We start from the raw sequence: 15,960 nt of genomic DNA, 5'->3' as shown, positions 1-15,960 counted from the left end.
GCAGCCTCAGCCCCCCAATGCCTGCTCCTGCCCCACCTTTGTTGTCGTGCCAAATGCGGATGCGCCAGATGCTGCCCAGGTTCCGCTCCGTGGCGATCTGAAACACGTCAAGGCTGTTGCGGTGGAAGGCGTTTTCCCCATCCAGGTGTCTGTGCCCACTTTTGTTGTCCACGCCGTACAGGGCGATCCCCACGTGCGCTGTGGTACCTGGCAGGGTTAACGGGGCTCGGTTAGGGAAGTTCACCCAAGGTGGAGCTGTTCCCAGCCCTGTCTTCCTGCCAGGGATGTGGGGCCAGGTGCCTTGGCCCTTCAGAGGGGCCACCTGGGGACCTGGGAGGAAGAAATGCCCTCAACAGCTGTCCCACGCCCCGGGATGGTGTTACACACAGCCTGCAGGGCAGCTGCTCAGACTGGCCTGGTGCATGCTCCTTGGCATACTCGTGGTTTTCCACTTTGGAGGGGACTGAATCTGAAATTCCTTGACTTGCCAACACCCTAGCGGGAGGAGACGTTTATTCTGGATGTTTTTTCCATCAGACAGTCAGAAGACTTGTTTGCTTTGACTTCTCTCCGGTACCCGTTGCCAGATGCTCCCCAGTCCACCTGCTCAACCTGGATGGTCCTTGGGGTGACTTCAGAACACAGCAGCTCCCAGTGAAACCAGTGGTTACACTAAGATCAATGGGAACCCACCTCTAGCAGTGACGTGGTGGCATCCTACCTCCACCATTGCTCAGAGCTCCCACAACCCAGCTCCCTGCATTTCCAGGCTTGGGATGATATTTCTGGCAGCTCAAGCTACAAACCCAGCCCCAGATCAGAAAGCCAAGCTTTCTGCCTTCACGCTGCTAGGAAAGATTCAGCAGGGAGAACAAAGTGATGGATGGGGGTGGACAGCAAAATGATCAATCTACAGTGCCCACAAGGCCTGGATGCTTCTGCAGGAAAGGATGATCCTTTCAGGGATCTGGAGCAGGGGAGCTTCAGCAGCGATGCACAACCGCTGCCTCCCAGCTGCTCCTGCAGATGTATCTGTACCGGGTGGCTCCCTCTAGCAGTAGGTGCACCCTACAGCAACAGGTGAGGCAGCACGCTTTTCTCCTGGCTCTTGACCGGCTCCATCATCACACACACAAAAACATCTGAATGCTGTGGGGAGGCCCTGAGCTGACTGCTCGGTGCTCCTTCACATGACAGCTGGGCTCTGGGCTCTGCCAGGGAACATTTGGTTGAGGATGTGCTGAGGGGAGCTCTCAGGGAGCTGCACAGATGTCATCCTAGCAGTCAAGCACGGGTAGGGGTCTGTGGGCTAACCTGATCCTCTGCCCCATCCAGTTTTCACCAGGATCTCGTATTTATACAGCCCGTTCTTCCCGCAGAAGGGAATCACCCCGACGCGGTTGATGTCAATCATGTCCAGCTTGTGCACAATCAGCGCGGCCACTGAGTAGGTCACAAAGCAGACGGCGCACGTCAGCAGAACGATGTAGTTGAGGCCAGGGCCTGGAGCCTGAAAAAAAAGAGCCATGTTGAAAGACACTCTCTTTCCTCAGGAGGACACCGCTGCTCCCTGGGGGCTGTGCTGCCTCCTTGCTGGCTACAAGCATCACTCACAACACCACGTGCAACCAGAGACCTGTCCCTGCTCACACCGTGCTCAGGGCTCACTCACTCGCAGCCCCTGCAGAGCAGACAGCAGCAGCTGCACAGAGCTCTCTGCTCCCACCTACGGCACAGCGACGGAGCTGGAAGGAGCCCCAGTTGCTCCCGGGAGCCAGGGAGCAGCTGGCAGGTGCAAGCTCTCTGGGATAAAACAATGCTGTGACAGCTGGGAGGAGCATTTGGCATCTCATGAAGGAGGTGAGCACACCGCAAGGTATTCAGACTGGGGAATAAAGCCATCTGCAAATGTCTGCTTTTAGCATCAGCAGCCAGGACTCATGACCAGGGGGCACAGCCCCTCTGTGCTTGTCTGCAGCTCCCAAAGGTACGCAGGTACGGATGCTGGTCTGCCAGCCACCACCCAGCCCGAATGTGAACACCAGCAGGAGCCCAAGACCTCTAGGTGACCACAGGCTGTTCAGAAGTGACAACGTCGCACAGCCTCTGCTTTGTTCTACTCACAGGGAAGATGAACTGGACAGAGTTTGGGGGCACAAAGAGGCTGGCCCCAAAGGCGGTGAGGTGCTGGGTTAAGCACACAGCCTGGTCTGGCCTGGTCTCCTCGAGCGGGACGATGCCTTCTGTCTTCCACCGCCTCTCCTGCTCACTGAAGTACTGGCACAGGGAGGTGTACAGCCCCAGGGTCACCTCCACCGGGGACCAGCTGAAATGGTTGGTGATGTTGAAGTAATACTTCTGGATGGTGTCATCCGTTCTGGAAAGGGCAAGACAGCAAGACATTAGTACCCACGGGCTGAAGAGACACAAACCCCAGTGTGATGGATGTGTGCCCACGGAAATCACCCCCCTGCAGGGACAGGTAAGCACACAGGAGGAGAAAGAAAGGCCCGGTGAACATGGTAGAATCTGCACAGCCCTCTGTGCAGAAGTTCTGGGGCTCTACAGACCCCTTGAATTCTTCTCTCTTTGCATTATTTCAGTACCTGGGAGCACTGCATTGCCTGCCCCCCTCTCTTCTCTGTGCTGGCAGCCTTACATAGCTCTCCCGCCCGCCCTTCCCTGTGCCCCACTGACCCCCACGACTCTTCCAGAGCAACTTCAATTCTTGGCTGGGAGCAGACTCGCTCATTAGGAGGATTAATTCCTCTTTGAGCGTGCTGTTACCAAAAGCCATGGAAGTTGTGTCAACTTACACAACAGTGGCTCCACTCCTGCCCCGCCTATTCCCAAGCTGCCTGTCTTTCTTCTCAGATAATGCCTAGGAACAGCTCATAAATAACAGGAGGCATGAACACAGACACTCCTGGGAAAGGCAACAAGTCAGCGACTGAAGTTACAAGAACGACTGCTCTGACAAAAAGAAGAGAGCTTGGCTCCAAACCCCACGTGCACAGCAGCCCATGGCAGCCTGGCATTAGCCATGGCAAAGCTCTGGGAATCCCTCGTGTACATCCACGGGACAGCCTGGGGGTGGCAGGGATCACAAGGGAGGGTGCTCTTACGTTGGCGAGGTGAAGAAGGTGTAGAGCTTGTGGTCATCTCCAGACAGGGCCTCCAGGCTGATTTTCTTGGAGGCAGTGCAGTTGTACTCGTTGGGCTCTGGTTCATGGTGGAGATAGGCCATGATGAACGGCTCAGGCTCGCTCGCGATGTAGTGATCTGCACGGGGAGAGAGAGAAAGAACAGAAAGTACTTTATAAACACCAGGGAGAGCTCAACCACACGGCTGCTGCCAGCAGTGGATGCTCAGGGAGGAGCGTCAGGAACACAGAGCTGGGAGAGATGCTTTTCCTGCCTGCACTCTGCCTGCAGCTCAGAGGATTCCTGAGCAGGAGGCTCTGGATACCAGTGTACCTGGTCCAGAGGCAGGACAAACTGCCTCCAGTGCTAACACGGCCCACAGAAGCCACGTTTTGCTGGGAAAAGCAAAAGGCTTCTCAGCGTCAGAATCCATAGACAAGGATTGCAGCAGGGTTGGACAATGCCCATGACAGCTGGAACCTCAGCAGTGCAGTACGGGACTTGCTGTCCCGAGATGTGCTCCCAAACACATCCCCTGACACAGCTGTCCTGTGCCTCCAACCCAGCCCTCCCCACCCACGCGAAGAAACAGCAAAAAGCACGGGGAGCTGGCTCTGAGCTACCATTCAGGACTTTGTAGGTGAGCCTGAAGTGCAGTCCTGCTTCTCGATTGTTGCTCTCCATGGTCACGATGAGGTTCACAGACGTTCTTGCCTCGATAACTTCAGTGCCAGCAGCGAGATTGTCAGCGTCCGTGTTGTTTGACACCATTACGGTGATGGCTTTCTCCGAGTCCAGGCTGCCAATGGGGATCTGCACTCCGTTGTGGGTCTGGAACTCCATGGAGGCCACCTTCGTGGACACGGTGTAGTTGCTGATGTAACCAAACGGGAATGGATTGGAGTCCACTTGGAACATGACTTGAATAACATCGGTCAAGTTGGAAAGGGTGGTGTTGAAAGCCTGGGGGATGGAGAACTGGCAGTTTGGCGTGTTCTCATAGCAAAGCAAGTTAAAGGGATCAGATCTTTTGCCTGTGGCCTTAATTTCTCCTCCCACCAGCTCAAGGGGCTCTTCATTCAGCACTCGAGACTTCATGAGGATGCGCATCAGGCTGGAAGACAGGTTGTAGGCTTTGGGAGCCAGCAGCAGATTGTGGGAATCAGCAAGCAGTTCCTGGGGCTTGGACTCTTGTGAAACCGTATTGACGAGGTGGATTAAGTCGCCTGTCAGGAGAGAAATGAAAGAGCAAACAGAGGAACTGGTAAATAGTCTGTAACTAATAACATCTCGGTAACATCTGACACCTTCCCAAAAAAATCAGACAGGTCTTTCTTTGCTGTTTTCTCACTGTAACTCTGCACTGCATACGTGTGACCTTCCATGCTGGAAGTGTTCAGTAGCCCTGAGCTGAAAATAGAGCTGTCAACTCTTCCTGCCATGTCTGGGCTAATCTACAACATTTGGTGATGAGGACTTAATCACAACAGGCTTTATTTTCCTCCTGTGAGGTGACAGAAACAGCAGATTGGGAAACAGGGAAGGAACGGATAAAACAAACATGTTACCAAGTTTTTGCATCATATAGTGAAAAACACTCAGAAATGTATGAGTAGTGCAAAGAAGGTGCCACTGCTTGTAGCCAGGTGGGAATTTCCAGTATTCAGGAGTGTCCCAGTGAAGACTGGTACCCTGCTCAGACTGCAACCAGGAAGGCGAGTATCTGGAAACCATATCTGTTATTCATTCATTACAAGAATGACAATTCCCTGACGTACTGGAGAGTTTACTAATAGCTGTCATATTTAAATATCCACAGAGACAGCTGACAAAGCCAGGATAACCCTGGGAAAAGTGCAGGACGAATAAAGCAATGGGGGTGCCATGCTCCAAATCTTAGACACGATTCCCCTAACATCTCGAAAAGGCACGAGCCAAACCTCTGGTCCAGGTGAAAGCCTGCAGAGCTTCCCTCAGCCTGCTGCTGTCCAGCAGCCCGAGCAGGGAGCTCTGTGCCCACAGCAGCGTGGCCAAAGGCCACCCACTCCCGCGTGAACAGAACCCACCTGTGATGTTGAGAATGTTGTCGGCGATGCCCGTCGGGGTCACGGTGCCCTGGGTCGTTTCCCCCTGCAGAATGGTCATCATGGTCTCCAGCTTGTTCAAGGTCCTCGTCAGGCAGGACTTGCAGACCATCTCCTTGTTCACCACCTGCACAGGGAAACACAGCCTGACTCAGCTGGCTCAGTCCTACAAAGACCCGAGAACATTTGTTCAAACACTGCTTTCGTTCTCCAAGTTATCCTTACTCTTTCCAGCCCCAAGGAGGTACCCGCAGAGACCAGGGCTGCTCTGCCCACACTGAGAGGTGCCAAGACTTTGCGGGTGTCTCCAGAAGCCTTCCATCCACTTCCCCTCATGCTCCCACCTGCCAGCGTGCAGGCAGGCATGCTAAGAGGTGATGGAGGACGTGTTAGGGTTGGAAAGGACCATGAAGGGCAGCATGTTCAGATTCCCTTAAATTCGGCCATAAGGACCAAGCGTGCTCCTGGCGTTGCAACTCATGGATCACCCGTTTGGGGCCACACACTGCTCCTACAGAAATCAACCAGGAGGAGCTGCACAGGATTCCTCCACACACTCAACTGTCTTCAATGGCAGCAAGGTCTGGCCCTAACTGAATCCACTTTGCTGTCCAAATACTCCTGGAAACTGTGGGAGGGATCCTGCCACTCAGGCATGATGGATGTCCCTCCCTCCGCTACCAGACGTGTCCAAGAAACAGAATGTTCCAGCCACGGCCTGCAGCTCCCAGCGCTCTGGAGGGCTGGATGGGAGGGACTGAGGCAACACATGGAAGCTGTTACCACAGACCAGTTCCTAGCTCTTATTCATCTTTTTATTTTAATCATCACAGGATTCAGACGTGATTCACCATATGTTTTGGTGAAGAATTAAAACAACGTCTGCAGGTCTAAAATTCCCCTGGTTTTGCTTGTATTTGTAAGCTTTGAGAAGCTAGGATGTACGCTGTATGACAGCAAGACAGACTGAGATATCAAGGAGGTCAGGAGGAAAGAGCCTACTAAGAAGAATGAGATGCTTTTTTCCCCTCCAGGAGAAATTCATTCTGATTTTTCCTCTCCCCTGTAGGAAAAATCAAGAAGTATCAGCACTGATTGACACTGCTACAGGAAAGTGAATTCTATATGAATAGAATCCAGTGAATATGATAGTGATTCATATTCTATACAAATAAAATCTAGTTCTATCTATGAACTCTGAACCATTTGGGAAATTCTGTATTACTCTTTTTATAAGCTTTTTATTCCAATCCAGAGCACAAACTAATCCTAGGACATCGCCTTTTCCCATGGAACAAAAATTCTATTTCTAGACTTAAGCTTCCACAGCGAGATCAAGTCACAAGGCAAGAGCAGGGGTGAGAGACAGAAACAAAGCACTTTGGCATCAGAACTGGGTGTGCAGAACCCCAAATCCCTGAACAAGGATGAACAGACAGAAGTGATTTTTGAGGTTTACAGACGTTGAAGCTGAGGAAGGAGCAGCAGACCAGGGACTCTGTGGGTGGGATGCAGTAGTCTGTCCATGATTTCAATGAGAGCCTGTTCCCAGGAAGCAAGGTTGCTGACCTGGCTGGGGGGGCGATGAGCAGCCAAGGTCAGGGTACCTGACTCCCGTCCCGAGAAGGAAAGACTTGGGAGGGCGGGGAAGCAACAACATGCCAGAGCAGCCTGGCTGACCACCAAAACCCTAGTGCATTATATAACTGGGCTCTCTTCCCTTTGCCCATCTGACAAAACACATAATACCACTCCTCAATCCAACAGGCAGTAGCCCCAGCACCAGGGAGCTGAAACTGCTGGCTGGCCGGGGAAAACAGTGCTTCCAGTCAACGGCAGAGCAAAGAAGTGCTTCTCATCTTGTACAGGGCTGGAAGGAACATCAGCCTTTGGCTTTGGCCCCTGGCTCAAGGCAGGTCTGCCTCTACTTGTGTTACTCCTGGTGGAGCCCAGCCTGTCCTTGGAGACGCTGCGCATCCCTCAGCAACTTATTCCAGTGCCTCTCTAACCTGCTGGGGCCTTTCCTACAGTCTTCATCTGCTAGTTAAAGAACCCTCTTGCTAGCAAGCTGCCACAGCAAGGCTGGTATGGAGAAGCACAGAGTTCCTAGGTGCTGCCTTCCAGCATATGAATGCATCATCTTACCCCTGCCTGCCAGATAGGTGGCGTGGCAGGGGGCAGAGCTGACAATGGTTAGGACATCTCCACTGAAACCCTAATGATGTCAACGAATGACACCTATCCTTGTGTGGTGCGTGTGGGGCAGAGAGGGGCAGGGAAGCAGAACAAGAACTGAAGAGCTCCTGAGCTGCACCTGAAGGGCAGAAGGTGGGAGGCGGTGGTGACGAAGTACGTACCGTGCACTGAGCCAGCGCTGCTGAGATCTGCTGGATATCATCCACCGTGTTCACGTTCAGCGAGTTCAGGGTTTCTGTGATATTGTTGCGAGTCCAGGTCCGCAGCTCAAACTCATTCCCAGTCTCGGGCTCCAGAAGCTCTGACCGCTCATACTGAGGGGATCAAAGCAGGCAGTGAGGGAACACATCAGGCTGCTTCAGAGTGATGAGCTGTGCTGAAGGCACCTCTCCTGCATTCTACACATTCTCCCTGCCTGTTCTTCTCCCCCAGATGGCGATCTAATGAGCTGGGTTTCCAGCAGAACCTTCTCAGTTTCACCTGTGCGCTCTCAGCAATTCACTTAACAGCCTCACACATGACAGCTCGGCAGCACACCAGTGTGCAGCCCCTATCCAGCTCAGCACAGTGCCTGTGCTCATGGGCATCACCCCTGCCTGGAGCCCAGGCATGCAGAAGGCTTTTTTGGGGGAGGAAAGCATGACTGCAGACCAAAACTCCTACCCTGCCTACAGAGACGCACGGAGGGACTGGGCCCTACTTTAGACAGGAGTGAAAGCAAAAACTGCCAGGAGGATGATGCTCCTGCACTGTAGATCAAGAGCCTCTTGTGCAGCCAGAAGAGCTTTCCAGCTCAGCAGTCAGGACAAGGAGGTCTCCTTCACACCCAGGGCAGCACCTGAGCAGCTACCGGGAGTTTCCAGACCTGCTGCAATGAAGCGGGGTGGCTTCAAGGGAAGCACGGGGCAGATGGGGGAATTTGGGCCAAGATTTCTGCTTTTAAATTCAGCAGTTAGACTTGAGGTTAGCAGTTGAGAGGAAAAACTATCTGAATATGATAGCTGAACAGGGGATGCCCTGGCCATTGCCTTCCCTGGAACCCCTGCTTTATTTTACAGCCCCTCAGTTTTCTCTGGTCATCATGTGTCTGGAGACTGTTACTCTCTTTTTGATGCGTGAAAATCACTCCAGCCCAGCTCCTACCATGCACATACGCTGATTTACATGGAAAACTGTAGCATTAGTCATTTCCCTACATTGCTGTACAAAACCTGGCCAAAGAACATTACTGGCGATCGCAAGGGCTTCCGGAGGCCCCTCTTGGGCAGAGTGCTACTTTACCTCATTTAAGATGGTGATGAGGGCCAGGGAGTACTCGATGACCTGCTGAGGGTCCCCCTGTTTCACTAAGCCCTGGAGCACAGTGTCAGTTTGATTGTAGAGCCAGTAGGAGAGGCTGGGGAACCCCCTGGGTAAGCCGATTTCCATGGAGCTGCCAAAGAAAAGAGGCGTTTGGTTGAAGTGCATGCTGTCAAACGGGGCTGGGGGCAGAACGGGAAGCTGGAAAGGAAGATAAGGGGGGACCAGGTGGTTAAACAACAGTGAGAGCATTGCTAATGCCTGCCCTGGTGCCCAGTTTGCACCAGTATGTAGGAACTTTAGGGACCTGAGCCTGCTTCCTCGGTGGCCCAGCTCCGCAGACACACACAGGTGCGCTGAGCCCAGAGGAGAAAATCCAGGTTTAATGTGACGGAGCGTAAAGAGCGTTTAAAAACAGGACCAGAGTGCTGGGCAGAGCTGCGTTGCTTTTGGCACCATTCCCTGGGGCCTGAGGAACAGCTGGGTCACAGATTGTCCTCCCCAGGCGCTGCAGGGGTGTGTGCTCCCCCCCGAGGGGCCGGGACCGCACGGACAGTGCGGAGAGCTGCAAATCGGCCCGGAGGAGGAGCAGGCACAGAGCTGGGTCAGGAGGCACTGAGACCAGCTCAGGAGGCTTCCCCAAGACCCAGGGGCACTTGTTGCCTGCACGGAGCACACTGGAAGCCAAGGGGTGTTTGTAGAAGGGGTAACTGGGATTTTAAGGCGCTGGCCCTGCTGAGACTCGAGCTGCAATGCATTTCACCCTGTTCCAATGCTCGTGCTCTCCACCTCAGCTACACGGCACCTCCCTGGCTCGCAGCAGCAGGCCACCAGGCCTCCCGCAGCACCAGTGCTTGCTGCTGCCCCTTCTCCTTCGAGAGCTCTTGATGCACAGAAGGTGGCAGAGCACAGAGACCTTCTGAAAAAGCGACATCGTGCCTTAAAAGCAAAACATCAGCAGAAAATTAAGAGGGAGGTCAGGAGAGCCATAACTGCTGGGAAAAAGTCTCCCCCTTGGGAGATGACCCACAAAGACTGGAGCTGTCTGTGACAGCAGCGCCTCACTTTTGCTGAGTCTCCCCTTGCCTTCCTGCCAGCAGCCTTGTCCAGGAGGTGAACATTTCACCCAGGATGTGCTGAGCCCTTCAGGAAAGGGACCCGGTGGTTAAGGCATAATGCTGAGACTCGGGAGCCTCGGCCGGACCCTGTCACGGTGCGCAGCCCCACAGCAGCCTCCCCCCAGCCTTACCGGTTAACGGCCACCACGGTGGCACCCAGCTGGTCCTGGACAAGGACTGACACGGACACCACGAAGCCGCTCTCCTGGAAGCCCGGGGGCAGGAAGGCGCTGTGCTCGGCACGGCTGCCCTTGTACACGCAGAACTCGTGGTAGTGCCCGGCGCGGCGGCGCGACGCCAGCAGGATGTACACCAGCGGGTCGTCCACGTTTTCAGTGTCCCGCCAGCCTGCAAACAAACCCGAACAGAGGTGACTGGGGGCGAGGGCACCGGGGGGCTGCTGCCACCACCCTGGAGCCCACAGTCGGGGCAGCTCAAAGACTCCACCAGGCCGGATGATGTTTTCAGGCCTGCAATGCAAAGGTTTGACACTCTTTTCCTGCTGTTTAGGGGTTTCTGTGTGGGTGTTTGTATCCTGTAACATTTAAACAGGTTTGTGAAGAGCTCCCAAATAAAATAAAAGTGAGAATAGAGCAGCACTCATCCAAGGCCACAGTTTCTGCACCAATCCTGCAAAATCTTACATTAGGCAGAGCTTGGTGCAGCCCTCAGGCAGTTCAGCATTTCAGGAACTGGGTCTAGGACAGAACCTGCACAAAGGTTTCCTTGAAGCTCCTGGGAAATACAGGGTATCTTGTGGGGCCGGGCAGTGGGGAAATTCACTGTGCATTTGCCAGTGGACACCACCAAAGGACTGGGAGGACCTGGCTCTGCCAGGGCTCGCAGCACTGGACACAGATCAGCAGGGCTGTGTCCTGAGCATTCCCTTCAGCTTAAAAACAGTCACCCAGAGCTAAAATTCCCACTGCTCCAAAGGTGTACTGATTTCATAATTACTCTGGGTAGCCCGTACCAAAGTTACAGTCACAGCACGCTGAACACACTTCTGTTTCTCCTCCAGCTTAAGCTGCACTTCGGTGACCAGGCTCCCCAGAACCAGCAGGGCTCGTCATTTCCTCTGCGGCGTGGCTTCCCAGCATTTGTGCACAGAACACATTAATCTCTAACACTAATCATTTGGGGAAATAAGGTTTTCAGAGGCACTTATTCGTTGGCCCAAGGCTATAGGCTGTCAGCCAGGCCGCTTTTCCAAAGCTGGTCTCTTTGTTGCTGTCTCTGCAGCTGGTTGAGAAGGTAACTGCTGATGGGAACATCCAGCCCACATGGAAGAGAAGGCCCCAGTGCTTTGCCTCTACTCTTCCCACGTCTGTGTGACTCAGTTTTGAGCATCTATGTTCTTTTTCCTGCCCCCAAACACCAGTTTCTTCCATGAGTACTGTCCTGCCCTGGATACTGCCATTCAAATACATGGACTAGGTATAAAAAAAGTGCCTGACATGAATTTTAGAGAGCTCCTCGATTTGATCACACAAAATTGCTCATGGTCCAAGCTCTAGGGAACAGAAATGGAAAGGTCCACTTCTGAACTCAGGCCTGACCAACGGTGTCCTGGGGCTGGAGTTCAGGGAAAAGAAAACTTCAGGGAAAAGAAAACTTCAGTGAGAATAAGGGCAGCTGGTAACTTACTGAGCAGGAGAAGCATTTGCCTACAAAGAACAGAGAGGGCTGGCAAGTGCCCAGCACACTCACCTGTACACTCAAAGTGCACCTTTGCCATCAGTGCCCTGAGCGGTCCTTTGGGAAACAGCCTGCAGGATCCTCCGACAGGTGGCTGGTTGGGCAGCAGGTCGATAGAGGCAAAGCCTTCCTCCCCTGTCGTGAGGTCTGTGATGTGGAGGGTGAAAGTATATCCCTCCCCGTCCTTCAGCGCCCCTTGCCTCAAGACCAGGTTCATTCCTGTATCGCCAGTGGATGTAGTTCTTTTGTCCAGTATGAGGGACTTGTTTTTAAAGCTGTGCGCTGCCCATCTCTACAAAGATGAAGAGGGGAAAGACAGGAGAGGTTTTGTTTAAATCTGAAGTTATGCCCCTGAAACGTTTTCAGATTGAGTCTCTTATAAAAAGTAACAGATTTCTAGTGGGAGCGTCTGCCAAATTTGCAGTTGATAATTCAGCTTTAGTCTCGTGTGCTACAGCAACAAGAACTGGAACCTTTCCAAAATGTCTGGTGGGAATATTTCCACTGTGAGATCTACTTCAGTCTCTGGGATTACATCATCCTCCGACAGAATATTTCATAATACAGAATACAAAACACAGGAAATAAATTAAGTACTGGTGGAGTCTCCACGGGATACCATGTTTTATATGCTGTGAGCTGAACGTGTCCTGGATGATTACTGTTAATAGCACAAATGTACAATTGCGATAACAAGAGGATTGGTGAGAGAGCTGGCCAGAAGATGCCATGTAAGTACATGCTTGCCTTGCTGGGAGAAATACAGATTAGCTCTCACAGAGGGACTTCCACTTCTAAGACCGGTTTCATTCAACAGGTTGCAGAGACACTGCGTAGTGGAAGCTGTATTTAAAGGAGAGCATGAGGGACTGAGCAACCTCTGCTTGAACCACCAGAACAGCGTGTGAAATGCCAACCAGCAGGGAGATAAAAGCATTTTACTGATCTGTTACAGGAAAAACATGGCCTTTGCATAGAAAGGTCTGATCACTCATAGGCTTGGCTTGAAAACGACTCAGCAAGGCCTCCCCTTGGGTAGACACTGCTGGAGGACTAACAGGGCACGTGTCTCGCAGCCTGCAGGCCCACCAGAGCAGGTATCTCCATCAGGATGCAGCTGGCACAACCTTGGGCAAGGCGAAGCTCTGACAGCTTGCCAGGGGACTCAGTCTTTCCACCCTGTCCTCTCTGACTCCCCCGTTCTCCCTGAATCTACCAAGTGTGGAGCAACGACCAGCATTGCTGATGGCTTTACCCCGAGCTTGGAGTCATTGTGACAGTTCTGGCAGGTCCCCTCCAGGTACACGTAGGAGCTCTTGCTGACTTCGTAGACAGACTGAGCCTTGCAGGAAACGCACTCCAGGGACACAATAGGGACTCCTCCCCTCTTGATGAACACCTGGGAAAACGAGAGGCTCCGTCAGGAGATCTGAGAGGCTGGGGGACAAGAATACAGACATCTAACCAGTGAGCAGCCATCCCAGCACCTGGTTCTCCAAGCACGAGTTGCTCTGCACCAGCCCACTCTGTGCTAAGGGAACAGCAGAGAGGGATCTCCAAAGGATCTCAGGTCAGACCTAAGCTACCCCAGTTTTCTTATGCTGGGCGAGGTGAGTTGTTCTGCCACCAGTTTTCAAGAGACACACAAAGCCAAGCTGGGCCAATCAAGGAAATTCTGGGTCTATTTTATTTGCATTTTTCAACACAAATCATTTTCAAAATGCCCCTCTTGTACCCCGTATTGAATTCCCAGTGAGTCCTATTTGCCGTTTAGGGTGGGGATGATGCTACCTGAAGCACTTTGCTGTTCTGAGCATCTCAGGGCAGCTCTCAGGCCTACAAAAGAGAAATCTGCACTACATCTTGGAAAAGAGAAGTCTAAATGGAAGGAGGAAAGCCTCCATTATAACGCAGACCAAACATCTGGTGAGCACCTGCTCCAGGAAGCAACTGCAACTCTCCTTTGTTTTCTGGGGGCCAAACCCCTGGCCCTGCCTCTGCAGCTGTGCAGAGCCTGACCCCGAGGGATCACACGCTTCTGCAGTGCACACAGTGTGGGGCTGTGGGTTTCTGTCCTCAGCACAAAAGGGTGCTTAACAGGAAGCATTTACAGAACAACAGAGGGCTCAGAGCAAGCCAGTGAGCCTGGTGAACTGAGGGTGTCCTCTGCAAAGGCAGCGCCTGGCCCCCCAGGCTGCCTTGCCAGCTCCTGCTCTCAGCTACCGAGCTTGGCACCGGCCTGCACGCCAGCTCTCTGGGCCTGACCCCTGGGCTCTCGAGTGCTGTGAGCACTTCTGGCACAACTACATCCCGGAGAGACAGGAACGATGGCAAAATTAGCTAGATGCAACTCCCGCTGTGCATCAAACGCTCCTTGCTCGGCAGGTGGAAGAACCGCCTTTTCCAGAGAGCAGGGTGTTATTCTGGACTTCTATCTCTGATCTAAGCTGCACATCTCAAGACATCTACCACACCTCCCCGGTAAAGCACTCCGAGGGAGGAAGGCTTCAGAAGCACCGGTCTCCAGACACAATGACTGCTGAGCTCTGCCCCGTTCTTTGTCCAAATGCCTTTAATCCCCTAGGAAGCAGGACTATCTAGCACGGGCCAGAGCCCTCTGCCCTGGCATAGTGAATATTCTGAATTCAAAGAAAGACAGTAGTGAAAACACTGTTTAGTATGGCAGACTTTTAAAAGGGGGTAAATATTCTGCAGCATTAAGCCTGAGCGCATTGAAGCTTCATTCATTCCTCCAGTATCTGCAAATTTCCTATGACACTGGAATCATTGTTTTGCGCTCATGCATGGAAACCAGATAGTACGGAATGTCCTTGAAAGACTATCAATTTAATTTTTTTCTTTTTATCCTCCAGCTTTGGTTTAAAACCCAGGCAGTAAGAATTTCCATTTTCAGACTAACTATATCTCTAATTGCCAAACACACCACGATGAATGTTTCTGACATAAACCATAACTGCTGTCGGACTGCAGATGCATTCAGTGTTGGGCTTAATTTGACATAAACAACATGCACTTAAAAACCCTCCCTTAAAAAAATTCAGAAGGAGAGAAGAGAGGAACTGTTGACAGTGAAATTAAGGACCAACTCTTAGGAAGCTCTCTCTGGGCAAAAATCAGGGAAGAGCCTAGAAACGTGACGTATGAAGGGCCCAGCACTGCACACAGCAGCGGAACAGCAACTGACCATGGGCTGCTTTGCTGTTCTTCTACAGATCTGCTGCTGCAGCCTCTTGGTCCCAGGAGCAGCAGCAGCCCAGGGCTGGGTGACTAACACCAGGCTGCACAGAGTGAGACCAACCCCAGCTCCGCAGGAAGGAAGAAACTAAAAGGGCCTGGCAGGACAGGCACAAAGAGCTGCCCAAGGCTGCATAGATGAATATACCACGGAAATACCAGTGTCTGTTCCTGCCAATGACCTGGGTGGGATTGGTTATGGAGCCCCAGTGATGCCCGAAAATCTCCTTCTCCTGCACCTGCGACAGCAGAGCCTTCCACAGCCCCCCGCGGGACTGGCGCTGGCTCTCGGCTCAGGCCAGGGAAGGAGACCTTGGAACCTTGGAACTAGAACCTCAGAAGGTTCTAGTTCTTCCTTGGAAGGTTCTAGACAGAACAGACATCCAGCAGATGTCCAGCTTGGCTGTGCCCAGCAACAGGCGCACAAAGGCAGAAAGTGACAGCGTTTTGTGGTACGTACGGTTTGATTCGTTGCCTCGGGATTCATACCCTCCTTCCAGACAGTGAGGTTGAACGTGTACTCCACATCTGCTTCTAATACAGCTTTGGGAATTGTGACATTTCCTCCCTTGGCACTGAAATTCAGAGAGCACCCTGCAGCCGAGCTCTGCTTGCAAGGAGAAAAGAACTTTCAAACCCTCCTTGGTACGGGTGCACGTCGGGTTAGTCCACAGCCAAAACATTCAGGTCCACACAAAGCCAAATCACTGCCACAGACCTTACTGCACAATGCCACCGCCGGGGTGGGAGCAACGGGGTGGTGTGGATAATAAAGCACATTATCCTATCCTTCAGGTTAGTAAGAAGTATTTGAAACACTCCTGTATTTCATCTGAGTTCCAAATTCTTATTTGATAGCAATTAACTTTTCATGAATTAAAGTTTATAAACATTGCCAAACAACACAAAAAACGTCAAATTAAACTTGAAAGTCTAATCCACACACACTTCACGTTCTTTTTACTTTGTAAAGACAGAAAACAATGATCTTTTACAAGCAAAACAATCCTGCATTCAATTAAAAAAATATTCCCCAGGTGGATCTCCCATGACAATTTGAACGGCAACTCTCCCCTGCCCTTTTACCATTGCAGTGTCAGATCGTTTCGGTGTGCCAGGAGGACAGGCACAGTGACTTGTCTGGGACTACCTCCTGCGGACTTGCC

The 15,960-nt window shown here is 52.3% G+C and overlaps 1 protein-coding gene across 1 annotated transcript in view; it reads right to left on the bottom strand.

Annotated features, from left to right (window-relative positions):
- PKD1 (polycystin 1, transient receptor potential channel interacting) overlaps positions 1–15,960 on the bottom strand; it is an 85,054-nt gene that overhangs the window by 11,570 nt on the left and 57,524 nt on the right. Inside the window, exons 16-27 of the mRNA XM_050713733.1 lie at positions 15,255–15,401; positions 12,795–12,938; positions 11,552–11,831; positions 9,973–10,189; positions 8,706–8,856; positions 7,586–7,738; positions 5,211–5,355; positions 3,768–4,370; positions 3,126–3,282; positions 2,125–2,377; positions 1,315–1,510; positions 37–207 (exon numbers count right to left, since the gene is read on the bottom strand). Coding sequence (XP_050569690.1) covers positions 37–207; positions 1,315–1,510; positions 2,125–2,377; positions 3,126–3,282; positions 3,768–4,370; positions 5,211–5,355; positions 7,586–7,738; positions 8,706–8,856; positions 9,973–10,189; positions 11,552–11,831; positions 12,795–12,938; positions 15,255–15,401 — 2,617 coding nt within the window. The remainder of the gene's footprint in view (positions 1–36; positions 208–1,314; positions 1,511–2,124; positions 2,378–3,125; positions 3,283–3,767; positions 4,371–5,210; positions 5,356–7,585; positions 7,739–8,705; positions 8,857–9,972; positions 10,190–11,551; positions 11,832–12,794; positions 12,939–15,254; positions 15,402–15,960) is intronic.

This window comes from Cygnus atratus, chromosome 15 (genome assembly GCF_013377495.2).
Source record: "Cygnus atratus isolate AKBS03 ecotype Queensland, Australia chromosome 15, CAtr_DNAZoo_HiC_assembly, whole genome shotgun sequence".
NCBI lineage: Eukaryota > Metazoa > Chordata > Aves > Anseriformes > Anatidae > Cygnus > Cygnus atratus.
The sequence above is the reverse complement of the archived record's forward strand: the minus strand, read 5'-3'. Positions and strand labels throughout refer to the sequence as shown.